At 45.7% G+C, this 24,128-nt stretch overlaps 2 protein-coding genes across 2 annotated transcripts in view; one reads left to right on the plus strand and one right to left on the minus strand.

Annotated features, from left to right (window-relative positions):
• Window positions 1–6,722, plus strand: part of FNDC3B (fibronectin type III domain containing 3B) — a gene marked incomplete at its 5' end in the record, with an annotated part of 47,722 nt that extends 41,000 nt beyond the window's left edge. Inside the window, one exon of the mRNA XM_010156351.1 lies at window positions 5,216–6,722. Within this exon, the coding sequence (XP_010154653.1) occupies window positions 5,216–5,527 (312 nt within the window). The remainder of the gene's footprint in view (window positions 1–5,215) is intronic.
• A 13,033-nt stretch (window positions 6,723–19,755) lies between these two features.
• Window positions 19,756–24,122, minus strand: GHSR (growth hormone secretagogue receptor). The gene is made up of 2 exons (XM_010156352.1): window positions 23,390–24,122; window positions 19,756–20,318 (listed from the first exon to the last, which is right to left on the minus strand). The coding sequence occupies exons 1-2, from the start codon at window positions 23,997–23,999 to the stop codon at window positions 20,014–20,016; spliced, it is 915 nt and encodes a 304-aa protein (XP_010154654.1). The 5' UTR covers window positions 24,000–24,122; the 3' UTR covers window positions 19,756–20,013.
• Between the last annotated feature and the right edge of the window lie 6 nt (window positions 24,123–24,128).

Here is a 24,128-nt window from a genome sequence, read left to right on the forward strand (position 1 = left end):
CGTTGGAAATACTTCTTTGCTGAGAATTGTCTGAAGAACTGGATTGGCAGGAGCTAAACAGATAACGTTTTAGCTAAAAAGTGCGTTTAAAAAAATATTGAATATTCCTTTTCCTGTTTCCCAAGCGATGTGTTCCTTTTTGTGTGTTTTTATGCTTTATCTATTCAGATACTCCAACAATGCTATGGTGTATGACAGTTCTTTTTAGGAAATCCAATTTGCCTTGTTTACAAATCAGGATGTAAATCACAGCAGATTCCAGGAATTGGTAGCCCGGGTTTGTTTTTCCAGTTCTTGCACTTTCCATCTAGCAAAGCTTGCTCAGTCAGAGCCTAGCTTTAACGTGTGTTAAAATCATCTCCAGCTTGGCATAGTTACAACCTGGGGTTAGGGGAGCGGGCTGGGTTGTGCCATGCTAGCAGAAGCTTGGGATAATGGTTGTTACACTGGCAGCCTAAGTTTTGCGTTTGACTGGATTGTGGAGGAGCCAAAGCTCTTCATAAGAGCTGCCCACGGGAAATGAGAGCTGAGCTTTAGAGCTTCCTTGTCCCTAAATTGTTTGCCATGTTCTACCTTTGAAATTTCTGAGAATTCGGAGGCGATGGTGTTTCATCAGCTTATGCCACGTCTCTTCTGGGAGAAAACTGTCCCCAGATGCTTTCCAAAAGAAAAAGGGATATGAGTAGGATACACTGGGTGTGTAAAAACCCTCCAGCAATGTGGTGGGGTCTGCACCAGGAGGTGAACACCTGGGAGAACCCGGTTGGCCTTACCAAGCTCTAATCTTTATCACTGCTTTTGCTTTGTTGCAGACTCTGCAGACACACGATTTCTGAAGCAAATTCAGTGCACTGTTAGTTTGTGTGAAGCTCTAATCAGCAAAAAATTGGTTTTCCCTCTCTATTTTAGTTAGCAAGTCAAAGGCTCTTGTGCTAGTTGCATGCCAAACTTCAGCATAATTCTGCAGTACACCCTGGCTTTTATTATTAGTGCTACATGCATTATTTTCTCTGCCTCCTGTTGACAGTTTTGCATCATGAGATGGAGCAAATAGTTCCCTTTTGTTAGTTTTTCAGCAGCCCACCTCGCGGAAGGTGATCTGAGGGGCTCTTGTTTGCTTTTTTTAGGAGACTGGGTTGTCCACACAACTCTTCAGGATTTACGAACAGTGGAGTGAATGAAGCTGATTTTGAGTTTGAATAAAATAATAGGCCAATTTCTTAGAGACATTTGTCAGATGACTTGGAATAAATTGAACCTTTCAAGTGGGCATGCTTTCTAATTAGACTGAAACCTGCCTCTCATTCTTGATCTTATCACCATACAAAATAGGCTCCTATTAATTATTAAATACGCTGGTCACCGCAATGGGGTGAAACGACCAGGTACGGTTATCTTACGCTCTCCAGAGTGTTGCTTATAGGGCAATTGTGGCTGTCGGTTAATTTGAAGAGATGGAGGGGGTTGGAATTACTTAATGACATCAGTGAAATTGAGAAATACTTGCCTACAGGAGTTCTCCTGAGCTTGATCAGTAGGATCCACTGCCCTAAGAGGCTTCAGCAGCAGTTTATTACTTGTGATACTTTCATTGAGGGAGCAAGGAAAAAACATGATCATGTTTTTATTATCAGCTGCCTAAACAGAAAAGCCTTTTTTAGGAACTGAAAGTCATACATTAGGCAGCCACTTTACTTGGACTTACTGGCCACCAAAGCATAACGTGCTAAAAATAAGGAAGTATGCTGCTTTATACAGTTGTATTTGGGTTTGTATTTGTGTAGCAGATACACACACTTATACACACTCTCAATTTCTTTCTCCATTGTGTACGTGAAGTCCTTTCAAGGAGTGTAACTCTGGTCACAACCAAGCTTAGACCCTTGTGCTGAGAGCATCCTGTGCTGGCTTAGCCTGGTCCTACAGGCACTGCTGCAGGCAAAACAGAGCTGGAGCCAGTAGCGTGTCCAAGGTGCTCGCTGCAGCGGGTGTGGAGCATACAGAGGCTGCTGTCAGAAGTGAATGACAATTAAGCAGCGTAATTTTTTTATCTGCTACTGAGAAAGGACTTGGCTCCACTGGTTCTAAATACCCATCAAACCACTTGAAACAGGTTAATTTCTACAACCTGTCTAGCTCTAGTGCAGGAAATGTTTTGTCTTTATCTTTTGTGAATATTAATTCATGTATTCGGTGTACTTTCAGCTGTTTTTCAGACTTTCTTTAAAGGTGCACTTTTCTCTCACTTGACTGTCTGGCGTTTTCTGAGAAGTGCTGTTGAGTAGCTGGCTTGAGTGACCTTGGTCATCTGTATCTGTTAGACTGTAATGAAGATACAGGTCTTTGATTCAGCCAAACTTAGCCTCCAGTTACACTCGTATTCACCACCCTGACAGAACAAAACAACTGAAAAACAATTACCTGGACAGGTTTTTCCATTGCAAAGGCAGGTTGCATATATCCCATCCCTAGTATCTGTTAAGTGTAATTTATGAAGTTTAGATTGTACAAGTTTTATAAAATGTCACTATTTGGATTTTAATAGATTTTTATTTTGGTTTAGAAGTGGTCACACTGGTTGCAAAGGTTCATTTATGGCAAAGGCATGTAAAGGTCCTCTGATTATGCATTTTGAAATGGGGTGTTGGTTGATAGCCAGCCGAATATGAGCCAGCATGTGCCCAGGTGGCCAAGAAGGCCAGCAGCATCCTGGTCAGCATCAGGAAGAGTGCAGCCAGCAGGACCAGGGCAGGGATCATCCCACCACTGGTGAGGCTGCACCTCGAATCCTGGGGTCAGTTTTGGGCCCCTCAGTGTGAGAGAGACATTGAGGGGCTGGAGTGTGTCCAGAGAAGGAAACAGAGCTGGGGAAGGGTCTGGAGCCCAAGTCCTGTGAGGAGCAGCTCAGGGGGTTCAGCCTGGAGAAGAGGGGGCTCAGGGGAGACCTTATTGCTCTTTACAGCTCCCTGAAAGGAGGGGGAGTGTGTGTGGGGGGTGTTGGTCTCTTCTCCCAAGTGACAAGTGATAGGACAAGAGGAAACAGCCCCAAGTTGTGCCAGGGGAGGTTTAGGTTGGATATTAGGAGAAATTTTTTCATGGAAAGGGCTGTCAGACATTGGAACGGGCTGCCCAGGGAGGTGATGGAGTCACCACCCCAGGAGGGATTTAGAAGACGTGTGGATGTGGTGCTCAGTGACATGGGTTAGTGGTGGGCTGGGCAGTGCTGGGTTAACAGTTGGACTTTATGATCTTAAAGGTCTTTTCAATCTAAAAGATTATGTGATTCTATGAAAATAATAATTCCCACAGCACCAGAAAACACATCTTGCTTACATTGGTTTTGTAAGGATAGGTGCCTTGAGTTATGTCTCAAGAGGCTAAAGAAATGGGACTTAGATAGATCCTCCAAACAGAAGAATCCTGACTCTGCTCCTGTGGAAGAACATGTAATTTTTTACATTATTCACAGAACCTACATTTACGTGCCAAATGCGTGCAACTTTTCTTTGCATGATCATTTATATTTGGGAGTAAACTGAAGGATTAATCACCCACAAGATATGTAGCATTGATGATGGAGTAGGTGGGTATTAGAAATGGAATTGCCATTGTAAAAGAGGGCAGCAGAGATATTTCTGGGATGAGGTATGCTTTGCAAACAGACGTTTCAACCTTCACATTGTTTCTATGGACCCCTACAGCACTTGCAATTTTGTTTTCCCTGCAATTACTGTGTTACTGTAACTCGGCGGCTCGCTCCTCGTTGGCGTTGGGAAGACGAGCAAAGAGGACGAGAAAGGCAACAGTGCATAGCTGTGGTTAATAGCAGAGGTTCACAGTATGAATTTGTTGTATTCCTGCATTCCTTCAGCTACAGCGAACTTCCCGGGAATGCTGAGCATACTTGAGGAAGTTATTTTCTTTAAACGATGTGTTTTGCTTTATGCCTTGGGGCCAAGAAGCAGGAGGCAGTGGAGGGCTTTGGCTTAGTCTGGAAACTCGAGTCACCATCACTCAAAGTGTGTTTGGAAACACTGAAAGTTTAAAAGGAGGGGAGAGAGCGAACGGATGAAAAATCTTCATCTTTTGTCCCAGACCGTCTTAAGAAGACGGCGACTGGCTTTTTCACCCAGGGATGTCTCGGGGGCAAGCATGGGCAGGAGCTGGACTCTTGAAGTGGTGTTTAGCTGAGCGTGTCTCATCTTCCTCCTGTATTTCTTATTCCGGAGTAGCGCACAGGAAGTCCTCCATCGGCTCAGGTTTAATTTCCCTCTTGTTACCTTTTGCTAGGTTGAGTTCTTAGCTCCGGGAGGGCAGAGATGCTCTCAGCCCGCTCTCCCTCAGCGAGGAGAAGGAAACTGGCTAAAGGAGCTGAGAAGCATCTGAAGTTCAGGTTGTTGTTTTCCAGCAGACACAGGCACTTTGTGACACGTTTTTCATTTCATAAAATACCAGTTTCAACAACCCTCCGTTAGATAAATTGTTGACTGCTTATTTGTTTTCAGAGTTCATAAATGTTTCCAGTGGTCTTTTTCTATTTAAGTCTCAAAACTGTCTCTTAGATACTCCGTTATCTCTCTTCTTTCTCATATTGTGACTCACGCTCCGAGTCGTGCGGTACCTACATTTGATTAACGTAAATACGTGCCGGGTTTGGATTGCTAAAGAACCGAGTAGAATGCAACCAAGAGGAGCTTTTTTATACCTTAATAATATTTTATTGTTTCCACAATGCTGAAAGTGTAATTTCTGGCAAGATTGCTGACTCTTGAGAGAAATGTGAGGGAAAGTAAATTAAAATGGTATTTGTAACCAATTTTTACGATTATACACCGAATGCCTTCCAATAATCTCATTTTGTGGGTTTTCTTCCTTTTGGGGCCAAACACGTGGCTTATGTCTGGGACATGTTTTAGGCACATAGTCACGGTTTGAGAGTACAGAAGCGTGTTTGTAGTATTTATCACACCCACAAAGGATGAGTGCGCCTTATGGCTGATATATTGTCTGAAGTCTCTTGGACAGTCCTCCACGTGAGTGACTTCTGCACCTCTCAAGGGAAGGGTTTCCTTCAGAGACTCAGGCTCAGCCCAACTATCTGGCTCAAATCCTTGGAAAATCTAACGTCATTACATTTTTAAATTATTCGATGCTGTGAAAGGAGGAGGCTGTCTTGCTCTTTGTGTCTGACTGTGCTTGCTGTTTGGTTTTGAAGGTCTACAAGGGAGAAGAGACCACATTCCACATCTCAGGCCTTCAAGTCAACACAGACTATCGGTTTCGCGTCTGCGTCTGCCGCCGGTGCTTGGATACCTCACAGGAACTTAGTGGACCTTTCAGCCCATCCGTTGCCTTTATGCTTCAGCGAAATGAGATCATGCTTGCAGGAGAAATGGGAAGCATAGATGATCCGAAGATCAAGAGCATGATTCCTACTGATGAACAGTTTGCAGCCCTCATTGTTCTTGGCTTTGCAAGTTTGTCGATTATATTCGCCTGTATATTACAATACTTCTTTATGAAGTAGAGAATTCAATGGAAGTTTGAGAGACAAATTTAACTAATGCTACGCATTATAATCCACACATTTATTCAGATATTCCTTTTTTTGAAATCCTTTTGTTCTACCATACATTTTATATACTTCTCTTGTTTTTACAGTTCTAGCTTGAAGAAAGATAAATCAGTGTCTTGATGCACCTTTTTGAAATTCAAAACTAAGAAGTGGTCAAACTGGAGAAACAAGCAAACCAGATACCAAATCAAGGTTATTGGGTTGGTTTTTTTTCCTTCACGGCTTCAAAATTGTCACCGATACGCCTTTTCAACGTCGTTTTGGGTTTTTTTTCACTGAAGTTCATACAGTCTCTTATTTTACCTTACGATTTAGGGAATTTTAATCATGAGTCTCTTCTTTTTCCTTCTAAACATTAGTCACAAGTGTGTTTAGTGGTAAGACTAGAATACAGTACCAGGTTCTCCTTAAACAGTATTAGCCATGTTGCCTGTGAATTATTCACTACACCTGCCCCTCGTTTTTTCAAGACAAAATGTAAGTTGGTATTTTAACTGTTTAGTGCATTTAAATCGGAGCAATATCCTGCAGTCAAAAAAACTTTTTAATTCTCTGTTATTTTTACAGTTACAACACTATAAACTGCCTGTATACGAAATCAAATAGCCAAACTGCATATAAGTTATGAAGCATTTTAGATTTTTTTTTACCATTTTTTGATTCCTAGCATTAATTTTAAGTAAGAGGGCATTGTGCAATAGTTAGCTATTCCCATGTTCAGCTATTTAAAAGCTGCTTTAACTTGTCTGTTTGTCACTGTATATAACTATCCCTAATCTAATACTAGATATTAGTCTGTAATGTTCAGCCTGATTTATATGATTAGAGCTGGTGACAGCTTACTGCCTCTACTGAATTAGGTGAGATTTACACTCAGTGTAAGCAAACTTTACTGTCAGTTGATCTTTTTATTATTATTATTAATTTTTGGAGGGGTATCCATTTTATGGAACTTTTTTAGAGGCATCGGAAATGAGATCTGTTTATCTTAAATACCTTCAGTGGGTGTCTGTGCTATTCTTAGCACACTGCTAATTGAAATGACTTGGTACACGACAAAATTCAGACGAGAGTCGTGCCCTGATGGCAGTGTCCCCCCCCCCTCCTGCCTGCCCCTTCCGAGATACACGTTTTAATCCACCGAGATGCTAGAACTTTAACTCTTCAGTCATTGGATTATTTATGTCAAGTCAACATTGTGTGAGTACCTCAGGGACATAAATGAGCTGGAGGTGCAAGTAGATTCCAAAAGGGTGCAACAGACACAGTGTATTTCCCTGCCTCTTGTTTTTGTATATTTTTGCTACTTGGTTTTGCTTTTGTCCTAGCTATTTTGTGCTCTGTCTCCATCGTCTAAGATTCAGTGTCCTGTACTAGCATAATATTCCCTTAACCAAAGTAATGGGGAAAAACCAACATTATTTGTGTTTTAGGTTTATTTATACTATATACTGCATACAGTACTTTAAATACCAATTACAGTGCAATCTTTTATTTATTGTTAAAAAATAAAAAATAAGAAGTGTACTTATGTACTAATCCCCCTGCCCACCCTCCCCATAGCATGTTATATTTTGTCTGTTTTATACTGTTGTACTTTAGGTCAACTTTTTACCTGGCAGCATTCCTAGTATTATTAATCTCCTTACATTTTCTTGTGTTTTTGAAGATGGGAGCATCTAGTACATTAAATGCCAAAAAAAAAAAAAAAAAAAACCAACACCACACCATTATCAGTGATTCAAACGTTTACATGTATCCAAAAACATAATCATCTCTGGAAAAAAAGTGCTAAGACCAGTGAATTATTCTGTGTGCCTCTCTAGATGTAGCAGATATTAGGAATGTTCTGTATTTTGTTATTGACTATAATTAGTTTAATTTAGCCTTGCAAACTAATGGCATTGAGCTAAATATATATATTTTTGGGGGGTTTTTTGCCAAAGTCGTGGCTCGTCAAATTTATTTACATCTTATTTAAATTTATTGGTGGTATGAAACTTTGTGACCTTGCATCTGTAGTTTGTGAGCCAAGCATATACAGCTGGAAAAGAGTGTATTGTTTAAAACAGCGAAACGACTGCTAGTTGGGAAACCCAGAAACTGTAATAATTCCCCCTTTTTTTTTTTTTATTTGTGGAATAATCTTTCAGCAGTGCTGCTATGAAATCCAAGCTTGACACCTTTTTTTAAAAAAAAAAAAAATGCTTTAATGAAAGAAAAACCCCACCTTGCGTTGGATGGCTTGGTCAGTTTTGAAGGTTTGAAACGCGAGCGACACTAGAAGCGGAAGTGTCGAGAAAAGCAGTCGGTCACGCCTGGAGCATTTCTGTCACTGCTCATTAGTGTGGTGTCCCTTACGGTCACGCTAACGAGAGTGCCCAGCCCGACCCCGAGTTATCACGGTAAGTGGTCTGTAGAGTTGGGACAGGCCCCAGATCAGTTCATTTCCCACCCTTGCAGTTGGTCTGCTCAGCCGTGGTGACCTGACCGTCGTCGGTAACGTTAACAAAAGATGAAGGCTCGCAGGCGTTAAGCCCTTCCCGGGTTCCCGTTTCCGCGGACCCACCGTTGGCTGATGCCGTCTCCTTTCCCCCACGCCTTTCTGCCCTTCGATCCCGCAATAGCAGGCGTTGAATCCAACCCGGGGGCGCTCAGCTCTCCAAGGAATTGTCAACAACAGCAAGGTAGAATGAAACACTAAATATTTAAAACCCCTAAGGAAGGAGAGAGATGTTTTTATACTGTTCTGCCTTTTTCTTCATGAACTTGAACCGTTTTCTAACCCTGTTTGTTGGCTACAGCAGCTCAGTATTCAGTGTCACGATCGAGAAGTGCCCTAACTGAATGTGTATCAACTTTGTCCTTGCACAGTTCTTTAAATTGAAAAATAAAACAAAATGTTTTTACCTCACTATGGGAACATACATTCCAAGCTTTTCAACTTTAAAAAATAAATAAATAAATAATCATGCATTTTCTTGTATTGTAAATTTTAGACTATTTCATATGCATTGTATTAAAACTGCCATATCAATTTTAATGTATAGATTTTGCAAATACTACACTATGTATGTAAGACTTAACTGTATCTGTAGTGTATATGTAATATATTTATGCCCAATAAATGTTTTAATTCTTTCTGATATTACCAGGAGTTTTCTTAATGGAAAAACGACAATCTTCATGTGGCCCCTTTCTAGCAGGTCAGTGGTGCTGCCGCAGCCTGACGCGGGAGCGGGACCCCCCGATCGACTCGGGGTGTTCCTGGTCTGTAAGCGGAGTGGGTTTGCGTTACTCGCGCGGCGTTTGCTGGCGCAGTTCGTGGTGTAATCTGCCCTGAGACTGAGCTGACCGCGCCGCAGATCGCTGGTCCACCCCTGGGAAGCTGCGCTGGAGCCAGGCCGTTGCCCGCACCCTGCGCCTGAAAGCTGCTGTTGCGACCCGAGCATCACCCGAAGGCCAAATCCCTTCTCAGGTGAGCTGCCTCCGTACCCTTCATCTCCCCGTCCGTGGGAGAGTGTGGTCCCGGCGGCGGGACGGCGGGGTTCGGGACGCACCGGCTGTGGCAGCGGGCTCTGCTGCTGGGCAGTTGGCTTCCCTCGGCAGGGCTGATGCTCAGAGAGCAAAAGTTTATGGAAACAGCCTTCAAGTCAGCCCTCTCCGGGGTGTTGATCACTTGTTTTAATCAGCTTGAGTGAAAATTTAAGGGTGGTTAAAACAACAAACAAAGTAGATTTGTTATCTCTTCGTAATTAAACCTTGAAATGTCAGAACTTTTCACTTAATCATGTGCAATAAATTCAATTAATCATCCTAAAGAATTAATCCAGTATGTGTACATGCTTCTTGGCAAACAATGTTTGGGTTTTTTTTTTAAACAGCTTTTCTTCAAATCACTGCATAAGCACAACACTTTCTTCGTTTGCGTTTTTAATCCCTGCAATTTACAACAGGAAGGTGTTTCTCCTATGGAAATCCAGGAATTCTTTTCACTCGGCTGTTGGTCTTTTGTTTGGTTTGTTTCTTTGATTTAAACTGTGCTTGCTAAAACAGTCTCTCGCGAAGCCTGTTGACTATGTGTATAGACTGGTAACCCCCGTTTTGGTATGGGGGTGCTTTGTTCCCGTAGTCCCTGGTTTGCAGTCCCGAGTGTCTGCGGGGGCGGCTGGTGCCCGGGATGGGGGGGTTGAAGGGCGATTTAGGCCGTTGCTGTTTGAGCTCTGAATGTTACCGTGTGATGTTCCAGCCCGCAGGTTTGGTGCAGAGGTACCGGCTCCCTTTCCCGCAGCCGAACGAGGCAGAGGTGGGTAAGTAGCACTGAGTTCCCGATGGATTTCCTTTATTTACAAGGAGATAAGGACCAAGTTGTAACCAGCCTTGGGCAAGGTGGTATTTCACATCTCTTGCCGGCTTGTACCTCTTAGGATAAAAAGATCTGCTTTGAGAAGTTGTGAAACGGAGCAGAGGCTCCTGTTTTCAGCTGGTTTTGTGGCCTTGCCAACAACCTGGTGCGGTAGCTGAGCGTGGACCGTGGCGCGTCCCGCGGTTGGAGCCATCTCCAGGGCTGCCGGCAGCGTGGTCGCCGGGCTGGTGGCTGCTGTTTCTATAGCAGCAGCAATTCTCTCCCTGCTCGGTAATCAGAGAGCCAACCGGGTAGAATTGGTTTTGCTTTTGACTTCAGCCACTGCTGCAAGTTCCGGAGCAGGTTTGGTTTGAGGGAGGAGAGTTGGGCTCCGTTTAAAGGTGAAGGGGGGGGCTCTGTGTGAGCAACCAGTGTGTCAGCGCGGTACGTGGTGTGATCTGAGCCACCCCTTCCCAGGGGGTAAACAAACAGGGTCTGCAGGTAGCATCAATCCATGTTCCCCTCCTGTGGAGCTTTTCCTGCCAGACTCGCTCAATCCTGAACTTCAGGAGATGCTCAGATTCAGCCCACTATAAATAGCACTTGTTTGAGGGGAAGTAGATCTGAGCTCCAGCCTTTGTGTCAGGGACCGAGGCTCTCCTGCCTGTCCCTCCTGTCTTGGATAGATTGGATATCAGGGAAAATTTCTTCCTGGAAAAGGCTGTCAGGCACTGGAACGGGCTGCCCAGGGAGGTGATGGAGTCGTCATCCCTGGAGGGATTTAGAAGACGTGTGGACAAGGTGCTTGAGGAGATGGTTTATTGATAGCCTGGGCAGTATTGGGTCAACGGTTGGACTTGGTGGTCTTAAAGGTCTTTTCCAACCTAAAGATTCTGTGATTCTATGAATCATAGCAGAAGTACTGGAAAACACTCCTGAAAAGGAAATCCTCTGGGCGCTGATGGAGCTGTACAGTTCAGCTCCTGCCAGCCCCAGACCAATGCCGCCGCCTCCTCTTCTGCTCACCCATGTGCTCCTTCAGGGTTAAACGAGTGCTACAGAAAGAGGCCAGTGCATGATTTTAAAGAAATCTCCAGCTCCAACCTAATCTTTACCCTTTTTGTGCCCAGCCTAACTGGACCCTTCGAGGCCTCTGCAAAGCTTGAGCAATTTATGGGCGAGGGAGATGGGGGAAATTCCCCCCCATCCAGGACACCTACATGAACCTGAGGGTTTTGTTAGACCTGTCTGCACCCAAAGGTATTAAGGAAAAGTTATAAAGAAAATATTGCAGAAATGTGATGTATAAATTATATTTCCTGTGCAAATCTTCCTGGAATTATTGCAGAATTCATGACGTATTATGATTTATTGAAGTGGTGTAGAATTATATTCTCTGTCCTTAATATTCACCTGCCTTGGAGTGAAGATAAAAATGTCACCCCTTATTCTTCTCAGAAATGAGAACCAGAAGTAAGTAGAGGGGAGGGTATGGACATTTTGTTTCAATATTTATATGCCAGAGCAGAAAAAGCAGGTTGAGATCCCTTGAAAGGGCTATTTCATCAGTACTACATTTAATAAGTTCTGGACAATTGCATCTGTTTCTGCTCTTGACAGTTGTTCTCTCCCAGTGTGCGGATTCTTGGCTGGGTGAAATAAAAAATAAGACGTTACACAAGATGCTTTCAAACACTTTGGTTTAGCCCGCTATCTGCTGTTATTGAGGAGAATGTGCTGTTATTAGTTTGAGTATTTGTATTTATTGTACTAATTGCTGGCATAGATGGTATTGCATGCAATGAAAACTATTTTTAGGCCTACTAGCGTGGTTAATAAATAGCTGTTTGGGTCAATGTGCTCAGTGGATGTCATTTCTTGGTAATTTCATTAGCTCATCTCTCTCACTTTCTGCCATATGAAAGCTGTTATTCTCTACAAATAAAATGGAGCAAACAGTAGGGATGCAAAAGTCTTGTGAGGATTAACATGTGGATAGAGTTGACAAATTCACCCTAATCCAGTGCAAATATTGTATTTATTAATTTATAGCTCAAATGCCCTTTCTTTCCACGGAATGCTTGCGCACCGGTGGCCGTGTCCTCAGTTCGGAGGGCTCCACACGCAGTACCGTCCCCGGCAGGGATGCTGCTCCATGCCTGCCCAGCCGTTGCCGCAGCACGGTGGGGTTCGGCACGCTGCGAAAAAGCGGGTCTCGGCAATGAGCGGGGCTGGACGTTCCCCGGGATGCTGCTGTGGGTTTCACACTGTGTTGGGTGCAGCTCTAAAGCTGTGAGCGCCCTGGAGCGCAGTGCTTCAGGCTGCTACTGCTCCCGTCTTGGCCTTCTCTCCAGTACTGGGGTTGGGCGTTTCTTCTGGTTACTCTCCAAATAAGCCCTGCCTGGGCAGCGACGGTGCTCGTGTCAACGGGACGGGATGTTTCATCTCACCACAGCCTATGGCAGTGGCACTCTCCAGCCACGCGGCAGACTCCAAATTACACTGTGACGTGGGAAATGGGGCACAGGACCACAGCAAAGGCTGAAGAGAAAGCAGGTAAGCACGAGCCTCTTGTGGCTTTTGGCACCGCAGCAGGAGTAGCTGGAGCACGGTGGCTGTCCGTACACTGCAGGCATCAGTTAGCCTTGCAGGTTAGCTCTTCAGGAGAAAAACTACTCCTGTGACCTGAGCGTATCAGAAATGGGTTTGTTTCCTCAGATAGCGTCATCAGACAGATGCTGGGGCAGCTCTTCCGTGGGGTGAGCCCCACGCCAGCGCGTCTCCACCGGAGCTGCGGCACCAACCAAGGCTGAAGGAGACCCTTGGGCTGGCCACCCGCTTCCCTCTTCGCAAGCTAACAGCAGGTCAGTGGGGTCAAAGCTACGTGTTCCATCAAATGTAGCTCAGGAGATCACACCTCCTGCAGCCCCACGCTGCTGCCCCTGGCACCGCGCAGCAAATGAGGCAGAAATCAATCCTATTGTCACCCCTGGATAAAAATACCAAGGTGCTATCGACTGGGCAGAACGCACGTCCACGTGTGACCGTGTGAATATTGGCTTAACTTTTAGTGAGAATTTGTAGCATGAGGTTTTGCTGTCTTCTGTTATAACGGCGTGTCAAGGCTATTTAAATCTCTGCACCGCGGAGCTCGTCGTGCTGCGGGCTCATTGCGGAACGGGCTCGTGGTGTTCGATTCCCTGCCTGCCTGCCCTAATGAAGGATGATTTGCAGCACGGGGCTGTTGGTGGCAGGAGGCTGTGCGGGGAGGAACAATGCGAGTAAAGGCTTGGAAATCGCCATGCTTTTTCTTCCTCACAGACAGCACCGCGGTCACGTGAAAACCAGTCAGAACATGAGAAACAAGAAGAGGGAGTAACGCTGTTCCCTTTTGATCCGGCAGCATTCAGAGCGGGGCCGACTGCTGGTACAGCATCCCCTGTGCCCTCAGAGCAGCCTCTGACGTTGAGCGTGGGGCACTTTATTTCTGAGAGCGATTATTTCCTTACGGACTCGCGCGTGTCACCAAACCTTCCCTTCCCTCCCAGCGAGGGGATCGAAGCGAGCGGGGAGAGCACGGAAATGCCTCCGTTGCCAAGTGAGTTATGTCCAAGTTCTATCTCCGAGCAGCGGAGCAGGCTGCAGGCTTTCAGAAGGATGCATTTGTGCACAGAACAAGAGAGCGGTTGGTTGGCGACTGGGCAGGGCTCAGTTAGATGCCGTTTTAGATACTGGGATCATAGGATCACAGAAGGGTTTGGGTTGGAAGGGACCTTAAAGCTCATCCAGTTCCAACCCCCCTGCCATGGGCAGGGACACCTTCCACTAGACCAGGTTGCTCCAAGCCTCATCCAGCCTGGCCTTGGACACTCCCAGGGATGGGGCATCCACAACATCTCTGGGCAACCTGTCCCAGTGCCTCCCCACCCATATTGCACAACGTTTGCTGTCCTCTGCCTCCGTTGCATTTGCCGCTCACACCTGCTCGTGGCCAGCACCGGGGGTGCCTTTGTGAGAGGATCTGGGTAACGCTGCAACAGCAAGTGTACTCAGTGGGTCTGGAGGTGTTTGCTCTCCAAAATTTTGTGGCAGAGCCATGCTTCTCTCGCTGAGAGTCAAGGACCCGGAGAGGCATGCAGTCAGTATCACCATGCAGAGCTCCAAGATGAAGTAGAGGTTTGGTTTGGGTTTTTTTTTTTCCAAGTAATAGCGTTCATGAGAGACTCTGAATTTTGTTCCTATCTGAAAAGTCATGGCATGCGCCAGCCCGCAATGGAGATCGGGAAGGGCAGTAAATGCGAGTGCTGGGCTTGGCAGGGAACGGAGGCCTTTCTGCTGGCAAGAGTGCTGAGAAAGCCTGTCAAATGCCCAGCGAGTGTATTAATTACATTGGATAGTACTAGTGTCCGATGTCGTGTGCTGGAATGGCCACGGTACCAAGGCTCAACAGCAAACGTGGCTGCAGAAACCTGTAACCCTTTGTTAATACGAGATGGATTAAATGTGTCTTTGTCTTCATCCTCTTTCACTGTACTTGCGTAATCACCGTTTAGAGGCAAAAGATAAAATTGTGATCTAACGGTCCCTTTTCTGGTTTTGTCCTAAACAGCAGCAGCCAGGACTTCTGCAAACTGAAGCTGTGATTTCAGGATCTGACAGAGCTGGCAAAGTGGGACCCTGTCATCTGGCAAACCCCTTTGGGCAGAAGTTTAACCAAGGACGTGGGACCCGAAGCCCAACCTCTGGAGGTTTTACCTGATTCTAGCCAGAAATCACACTTCAGAGCAAAAAGCCCTTGGCACGAGCTGCTGCATGAGGAAATTATTTCGCTCCTGTGAAGCCCCTGGTCTTTCTGCGGGAAGGAGTCTGCTGTGGGGGGGATGCAGGGGTGGAGGAGATGGCAGGGTGCAGGGGTGTACCACTGCCCTACATGGATGCTGGATGTGCCTGAATGAACAGAGACCTCGTGCTAACGCCCTACGAGCTTCCAGCTCCTGCGGGCGCTGCCTGTTAAGGCTGGGCAGTAACTAAACGGGGCTGGCAGCAAACAGTGTACATCATGCTAGGCGTTCCTAAGACGTGACAGCTCCTGCAACTGCTCCTCTGGGATATATGTCCATCTGGATACTCCAGAGGATTTTTTGGGAAGCTCCTGCATGCGCACAGGCCCAGGGATTGGTGTAAGGGTCCATGTGCAGACACGATGCTGTGGGTGTAGGTGTTGCCCCGGCCACTTGTTCGCGGGTTGTTACTGACGGCAGGGATGGATGCAGGAGCAGGGCTTGGGAAGCACAGCCCATTTCCTGTGTTCAGGCTCCTGTTGGCTGAGCTCTCTGGAGGCTGCCGTGTCAGCCAGGGGTTACTGATTTCCCATATAACGCTTATCTGGGGCCACTGTGCCGAGAGCTCCGGTGACACAGCTTAGAAACAGCAATGATGCTCGGAGCTGCCAGCACCAGCCCACAGCCCGGAGGTGAACGGGTCTGCACCCCAGTGCTCGGAGACAGCGTGGTTCGAGCGAGGGGTTAGAATGCCAAGAGCTTTAATTCCCTGTTCGTAAAATTGGGCTGATAGTGTTCGTTAAAAGTTGTGAGGGTAAAACGTACTCACTGTGCTTTCAGCGGGGGGGTGAGGGAGCAGTTTATGGAAGGAACAACATGGTCATCGTTGGGACAGGAGTCAGGTAGATTATTTTTCTTTTTGTATTGAATTTTGAATTTACTTCTCAAGCCAGAATTCACCTCCTCAAGGCCCCGCAGGGTTTTTGCAACTGATAAGCTGCATGGAAGCCCATTGGAAACCACTGACTGCAGGGCTCAGGGGAACGGTTAACGGCCCCGTACGGAAACGGGCTGATCAGTGTGGGGATGTCTCAGACCAGTGTGGGACCAGCTGCCTTCAGACCTGCGAAGGGACCTCCCTCCTGCTTCCCCACGCCTCCGGCTACAGCGGATCCCTGATGGAGTGGAGGTTCTCCAGGGTGCTGAGGTGTCTAACGGCTGCTGCTTTAAGTAGGGCTTATGCAAATGTCGTTTGACACGAACTTACATGAATTTTGGATACCTATCAACTCAAAATTCAACATGTAAGTGCTATTCTTGGCAAGAAACACAATAGGATGTGATTTTCTGCCCGTGCATGCCTCCATCAAAGGTACTTTTCTAAAATGAATGAAGCTTTCTGGTAAAGTGCTTTTGACCTATTTCATCACCAATTTAACATGTTGCCAAGAAATAAAATGCAGCCAGATTGTTCCTGTTTATTGGTGAAGCTGTGATACAAAATGTAGTTAGAAAAGCTTTTAAACCATGAACTGTTTAATGAACGAGCCTCCAGTTATTTCCTATACAAGCTGCTCACACACAGGTTAGTGAGAACATTGCAAAATTTTGCCTCATAAAGCCTCTCTACATTTTTTTTTTTTTTTTCAGCCAGAACTGGCCAAGTGGGTGCCTACTGGGAAGGGTTTCCAGAAATGCATCCTATGGTTCAACAGTCCTCAAGAAATCTTCCTATGGAGCTACCCTGTCTGCCTCACTGAATGAAATAGCCCAGTGCCTGCAAGGGCTCGTCTTCCCCGCGTGTAAAACAGACCTCAAAAGCCACATCCAGACCCAAAATGGCGAGGGGGGCAGAAGGGGGAATGCATGGTCTTTCACACAGGGAAGGCTCCGGGGAGGAGATGTCAGGAACATGAGGTCGCTGCAGAAATGCCCTGGGAAGCAGAGGAGAAATGCTTTGTCCCTGCTAGAAAGTATAGGGCAGGATATTCCCGGGCTGTGAACATGGAGCAGCTGCAGCAGGAGAGAGAGGAGGTTAAACCAGCGCCAGGATTGCTTTTGCCAAGGTGGGTTGTTGGCCACGGCGCGCTCTGCCTGCAGCATCTGCTCTGCCTGTGTAAAACCTGGTAGGGACAAGGCGGGAGCAACCTTGTCCCGTGTTACTGCCCGAGACAACCTGATCCTTCTCTTGGACTGACTCCAGGTAGCTGCTGTTGAGCAAAAAAATGCTGCTGAAATCTTTATTATCCTTCTTCTCCCCCCGATCCGGTTATTTCTTACAACTTAGGCAATAACCCTGGAGGAAAGCATCAGTACCAGTGGGGAGGTAGGTATCTTTCTGGAAGTATCTGACAACAGTTGATTTTATGATGCAAAAATGAAGGTTATCCAGGTGATTTTTTTTTTCCCTCCCCTGTTTTCCATACCAAAGCAGCTCATGATGGACTGGTACCTGTTTGAAGAAGCAGACCCTGCTCACCATCTGGAGCTGAGGCGTGCCAGTAAGTGTGACCCCACTGACTCCGGCATTTCTGCGTAGGAAAGGTTGAGGGAAGGAAAACTAAGGGATGGTGTAGAGCCAACTGCAGAAGTGACAGCCACGGCGTGTGTTAAACGCTTCATCTGTAATATTTTTCTGCTTGGGCAAGACTCATAGCAAGGTGGCTACTCTTTTTTATTAAAAACGCATGTATTTTGCTGGAGTTGGCCAAATGTTCACAGACTTGCAGAAATAGATCCATTTCCTAGGGGTGAAGTCCTGTCCTCCTTCCAAATGAGCAGGCAGTCCCCTTCTTTCTGACTTTTGTGACCCCAGATTAAGTGTTTTAAATTCTGTTTTATGAAGTTGTGGATATTTAAGTGTTGGTATAGTTAAAATTTACTGTCTCTGCTGATGAAATGTGAGGTTAAGCGAAATTATTTGTATGTTTATAGTATTTATTCAGAAACTAAATGCTTCTACACAGGATTTTAATGTTATTCTGGTCACAAAAAGAAAAAGGGGGGGAAAAAAACAAAACCCAGAACACAGCCTGACTTAGCTGTACATGTTTGGAAAAACAATTAAAGCCCAACAACGCAGCTTCTCCACGAGGTAAAAGCCACTGAGGGACCATTCTGGCCATGCAGAATTCCTTCCTGTAATGAGACACAGGTTTTACTCGCAGGGACCAGAGCACGGCCTGGCACACCGCGGGTGACAGTGTCACCCATCTCGTACCCACCCATCCCTGTGCCGTGGGGTGCCTGCGGCCAGTCCTGCAGCACCCAGCGCCCTCTGACCTGCGTGCGGTCGCACCAGCTCCTCCGCCACCACCGATCCCGTCGTGTTATAAAGGGTCTCACCGCTGTATTGCTTTTTCTGTTCACGTTTAATACCACAGACACAGCTGAGATTTGAAACACGTATGTGACGCGAGGTGTGGGATCCGTTCATTTACACAGACACGTCATTAGTGACCGCACTTCCGCACAGTCTTTCCAAGACTCCCCAGTTTCTTGTTTCCCTGAGTTGCATGACATCTGCCATCAGATCCGTCTGTCCGTCGGCAACGAGCGCGAGAACAAAATGCCTCACCAGGCGGATGTGGTTAGAGATGGCACAGGAGATGATCCTACAGTGCTCCTGCTCCTTTGTCCCTTAACGTATGGGTTTGTGGACATCGAACCTGTGCTCGCCGCCGGGGCAGGGAGCGAGACGGGCTCAGGTGCCCCAGCGAGGAGCAGCCATCAGCCTCCTGGCCCTAGCAAAGCACTGGGTGGTGTAAAAGACACAGTAGATACCAAAAAACAGGCCAAATTCTCCTTTGAGTCGTACCTGAGCAGCACTGTCAGCTCAATGTGTAACAGACGGAAAATGGCCCATCGGCGTTAAAGGGAGGCTGAAGGGAGTAAGACTTTTGCTAACAGAAAATTCATTATGGAGAATCAATTGCAGACCAGCTGGTAATAAATAGTGGAACAAAATAAATAGAAAGCTGCTGTTGCGCCTGCATGCGCTGAGGCTCGATTCGCTGGACCACAAAATCTATGTGTTGCTGTGGCAAGAGATGTGACATAAGACATAAAGGGTGGAAAGGTTTCTGGTTTGCCTTTTAACGGCATACTTGAGTTATAAAAATCAACTGAATTTAAGATTTTTTTCATGGATCACATATGAGAATGTGTCTGCCCATGTCTTTCAATGCAGATTTTTCTATTACTTTGTCAGGTCACGTTGGCTAAAAAATGTTAATTCCGCAGCAAATGAGTACAAGTGCACGCGGGGCTTCGTGGAGGGATGTGGTGGTGGTGGTGGTGGTAACCGGCTGATTCACATTAAACAGAAACCAGATGGAGTTTACAGACAGGAGACCTGTCCTCGGCAAACTCTGGGGGTATGGTGGCGCGCAGCGTGGGGACAGGTAGCCACAGACTCGTCACAAATATCGAAACAACTAAAAGCTTCCAATTTCAAACACATCGAGTCATTCACAGTCAAGCTGAACAGCACAAGTACGGATGGCTTAGCTAGTAAAAAAAAAAAGAAATCACTTTGGTGGGAGATTGCATTCCGTATTTTTACAGCATCACTGCAGTCCTGAAGTCAGCACTGTCCTTGTCCCACCGATATATATTAGAAAAAATATATCTTAGTCCAGTCATGTTCTAAGCCACTTCTGTGAAGGTATGTTTTCCATTTCCTTTCTAATTGGACATCACATGAAGGTCACTGATTTTTTAGCATGTTTAAAAATTACCTGGTTTATTTCTCCTTCTCTTTTTAAGACATCATTTCCTCACTCAGAGAAAAAATGTTAGTTTATTTAAAAATCAAGATTATGAAAAGTGTATCAAATTCCAGGTTTACTACTCCAAAAAGACAATTCAATTTTCTCTCTCTAGGGCCCAGTTACATGCTAGCAAAATTCTTAGCCAAACTTAAGTTAACTCTGGAAAAATTCAGCCCGATTTAGCTGCTGCTGAACTCCCACAAACTCTCAAGTGAACTGGGCTACGTTGGCCTGTTAAGAATGGTAAAGCCTAGCTCTCCTGCTTAAGCCAGCGTTAAAAAATCATATGGGCAAAAGCAGCAGAAAAATAATACTTGAGTGTTGCCAAATCCCGTGACCAGGTGTCTCTTTTTATAGTCTCAAAATCTAGTTAATTTTTAAAAAATCTTTAACTGCCTACATTGCATCTGTCAGCAAATCCAGATGACAACAGAAGTTCAGCTTTAACCGCCTTCATTTGTATTTCTTGCCCTCTCTCTCTTTCGTTATGGCTTTCTGGGAAATACCGGTAAGTGATGCTCTGGTGCTGGGAATCATGTGTCATGTGATAACGCTCGGTTCTGTCCACACGCGCGAGCTTTCCTGCTTCGTGCTGGAGAGTCTTTTCTTTGGAAGGGGTTTGAGTCCGAAGAGCCGGCAAGCGGCGACGCGGTACTTCTTCGACATGATGTTGTAGAGGATGGGGTTGATGGCTGCGCTCAGGTAGAAGAGGACAAAGGACACCAAGTTGCAGTACTGGCTGATCACGGCTATCTCCAAGGATCCGGCTTCAAAAGACTTGGAAAATAAATAGCGTCCCACGTGAAAAGGCAACCAGCAGAGTATGAAAGCAAAGACCACCACAACTGAAATGAAACAGCAGAAGAAATGGTGTTAAGTATGAGTATTAAAATATGGGTGTTAAGATCCTATTTTAAAATTCTGGGGTTTTAAACAAATTAATCACAAAGTGTGAAAATGCATCCCCTAAGTTTTCAGGTTTGTGTGTCTCAGTACGTCCTCTGGAAGTATAAATTAGCAATACTTAATACACATTGATCATATCTAACCAGGCTGCCCCTATGCTGCACAACTGAATGGAGGTAGCGTGCTTCTGAACTACAAAACACTCGTTTTTATAAAAACAGAATGAATAATCAGAATGGTGACAAAAGTATAACAACTCACCCTCTGCAGTGTTTAAGAAAAGCAGGTTATATACACTGTGATAGACTCACCATTGTGTTACAATGAAGAATGTAACCACTGCCAAGCAAAATTATTTAAGGCGAAGGCCCAAAAATTAAACAAACCACCAGAATTTGGACTTGTAGAGCACATATGCCAAGGTAAGAACAGAAGAGTGGAGCACCCTCCCAGTCTGTCCATTTTTTTAGAACATGAGTTACTCCTAGAGTGGTAAAACTAGATATATAACACATAATAGATATACTACGTAATATATAGCTGCATAATTATCGTTTCGTAGTCTGTCTGTAGTATGACGCTGGCACTATGGTTGCATTTCTGAGTAAATATCCATGGAGTAATAGGAATGTGTGTCTGTCTGAACATTGGCCCATTTGAACGTCCGTCCTGGGGAACGGGGAACTTTTTCTGTTCGTTTCCTGTGTGCTATTGACCTTTATGATTGTTCATATTGCTGTGAGTGTATCTATTAATATACCGGAGAGAGAAAAACCAGGAACCTCAAGCGAGGTGTTTTGACATTTTCTTACCAGTTAACGTGTTCTCTCGTGGTAGCAATCCTGCTTGCTCGTGTCGAGTCACAGGAGAGAGAAAATTCTGGGAGGGATGAGTGTTGGCACCTTCCCCAAAAAAACTTTCTGAACAAGTATTCCAGAGCCTAAATGGATACTTAGCAGGATTTATGGCGGACTCTAAAGCACAGAGCTGAAATTCAGCGTATGTGTTTTCCAGCTCTGTATCTTCTTGAGCCAACCACTTTGATTCTTTCCTCAATCCCTTCACCTACAAAATTCAGATAATGTTTTCCTAGCTCACAAGTGTGTTCTGGAGTCTAATCCCTATAATGAATATTACCACGATGGTCATTACAAACAGAATTTTAAGCATAGTCAGTATTTTCACGTGTGGGCAATGCTTGTCCCTGGTCAGCCTTTCGACAGTTTGATCTTCACGCATGCAGAATCGGATTGATTTCAACAGGAACAGGGTACAAGAGCTCCTTTGCAAATCAGGCTATGCATTTAGGTGTTTAATTACGGACCTAGAAGCATAACCTTCCCTTACGATCTGAAAGAAGTGTTGATGCTAATCCCATTTACTTGATGTTCCATGACTTGCTAAAGTCTTACAAAGCACCTTCTAAATTTTAAGCAGGGTGTTAAAACCAGTGAGAGCAGACTGCATTGAGCATCTGCCAGTGCTGAGCCCTTACTAACTTCTTTTCTTTCCATCAGACTCTTACTATTTAGAGAATATTGTCTCTCTGTCAGAGGAGAGTCTTGCCACAGTCTCGCTGTTCTCAGACCTTGTCAGAGGGGAAAAAAAAGGTGTCTGAAATACTGTAATGCTTGTTTGTGGCTATACTTCAGGGCAGAAATAAACAGTCATTATTTCAAATTTCTGTACAGTTAAGTATTCAATAATATAAACATGGTAGTAATATAAGCTAGCATTTTACTTCTTGTAGGGAGAGATTCATAATCCTGAAACTCTAGAAGTGTAAATGATGAATTACTTCCAAGGTCACGCTTAGCAGACTGAAGTAATTCTATTGATCATAAAACGTAGCTGAAAGGGCACAAAGAATGCCGCGCTTTTTATTATTCTTCCTGCTGTTGCATAGTAATACAGCAGGACGTGAACAAAACATCAGTTAGGCTCCCATTTAGTAATTTAGGTACTTAGGACAGATGGCCACCTCTTCGTCTAGCTCATTAGTCCATCGCTTCAACCCCGCTGAAACGAGCACAGCAGAGCTGCTGCCCGTGAATCCTTCTTCAGGCAAAGCATCTCCTCCCCACTGAAATCCATAGGATGACTTGCACTGCGGAGGACTTCTTGCTGGAACAAAAGTACGCAGCAGCAGCAGCAGGATTCTGCCGTTTTCAGACACAAAACTGCAACTTTTTGCTTTTGTGCACCAAACTGCCACCACACGCACTGACGTATGTTAAAATTTGTGTTCCCATGGTTTTTGCTTTTGTGCACCAAACTGCTACCACACGCACTGACGTCGTATGTTAAAATTTGTGTTCCCATGCGCCAGCAGTAACTGTTGTTTAAACCCTTCAGCAATGTAAATATACAAAGTTAGGAATGACAGTGACTCCTCTCGGTCCTGTTTCCTTAACGTCAGGGAGAATTTACAGGATAACAGACCTCAAAGGAGACACAATGGTCCCTGTTTAGCACATGCTGATGCTTTGTGATATAAAAATGCAGATGAATTTTTCAGAAGCTTGCACAGACATCCCATTAAATAACCCAAATTTGATAAAACCTTGATAGTGTTTTCATGTGAAGCTAAAAAACTAAGTGCACATCATACCCTGCAGCTCAAGTGGTTTGAGAAGGGCTTCATTTTGTTTAAAACTCAAATAAACTATCCTTCTGTAAATAACATCGGTATCCACAACCGAAGAGCAAAGACATTCAAAAAAACCTGCAGGGCAATAACTGTAGTGTTCGTCCTTGTTGGTGATTGTTACTAGCATTTGCTGAACTGTTTGAGAGTCCAGCTCAAACCAGTTAGAAACAAATCTGAGGAAGGAGGAGAGTTATTCTGTGAATACCGTGCGGTACAGCTCTGTGAATGAAAGGGTTTCAGTAAGCGCTTTCCTTTGGAAGCAACTGTGGCGACCTACCCGAGCGCGCTCGGTCTCTCTCTGTCTCTCACGCACACAAGCACACACATCCTTTGGAAAAAACAGAGCAAGAGGAGTCGTACCTAACATTTTCACAGTTTGCTTGTTGTTCTTATCCCTGATGACAGCGTTTGGACCGATGTTTTTCCTCTTTCTCCTCCAGAGCTTCCTCCCGATGAGGCCGTAGAGCACGGTCAGGCAAAACACGGGCAGGAAGAAGAAGATGCTGGAGGTCCAGACCATGATGGTGAGGAGCCCCGAGCGGATGGCGTACTCCGTGGCTCGGCACTCGTTGGTGCTCAGTGGGTTGGTGCCGTTCTCGTGCTCGACCCCCACCAAGACGAAGATGGGGCCGGCGCTAATGAAGGAGATGGCCCAGAGGAAGAGGATGACCAGCTTGACCTTCCCCTTGGTGATGATCACTTTAGCTCGGAGGGGGAAACAGATGGCGACGTATCGCTCCACGCTGAGGGCGGTGATGTTGAGGATGGTGGAGTAGGTGCAGCTCTCGCTGACAAACTGGAAGAGCTTGCAGAGGAGGTCCCCGAAGTTCCAGGGCCGGTACTGCCAGAGGCGGAAGAGGTCCAGGGGCATGCAGAGGAAGATGAGCAGGTCGGAGAAGGCCATGCTGGACAGGTAGAAGTTGGTGGTGGTCCTCATGTCCCGGAACCGCGACACCACCAGCATGGTCATGAGGTTGCCGACGATCCCGATGACGAAGAGGAGGACGCAGGCGACGGTGATGCCGGTGAGCACGGGCGCGGGGAAAAGGTGTAGCGGGGGCTCGGCGCCCGTCCGGTTCTCCGCGCCGCGGCCGCCCGC

Source organism: Eurypyga helias, unplaced genomic scaffold, assembly GCF_000690775.1.
Source record: "Eurypyga helias isolate BGI_N326 unplaced genomic scaffold, ASM69077v1 scaffold33057, whole genome shotgun sequence".
NCBI classification, from domain to species: domain Eukaryota; kingdom Metazoa; phylum Chordata; class Aves; order Eurypygiformes; family Eurypygidae; genus Eurypyga; species Eurypyga helias.

Excerpts from the sequence above, each read along its gene's own strand:
- GHSR (XM_010156352.1), bottom strand. The coding sequence starts at position 23,999 with ATGACCATGCTGGTGGTGTCGCGGTTCCGGGACATGAGGACCACCACC. Across the intron at positions 20,319-23,389 it reads GCAAACTGTGAAAATGTTAG|TTGTGGTGGTCTTTGCTTTC; the intron begins GTACGACTCCTC and ends GTTTCATTTCAG.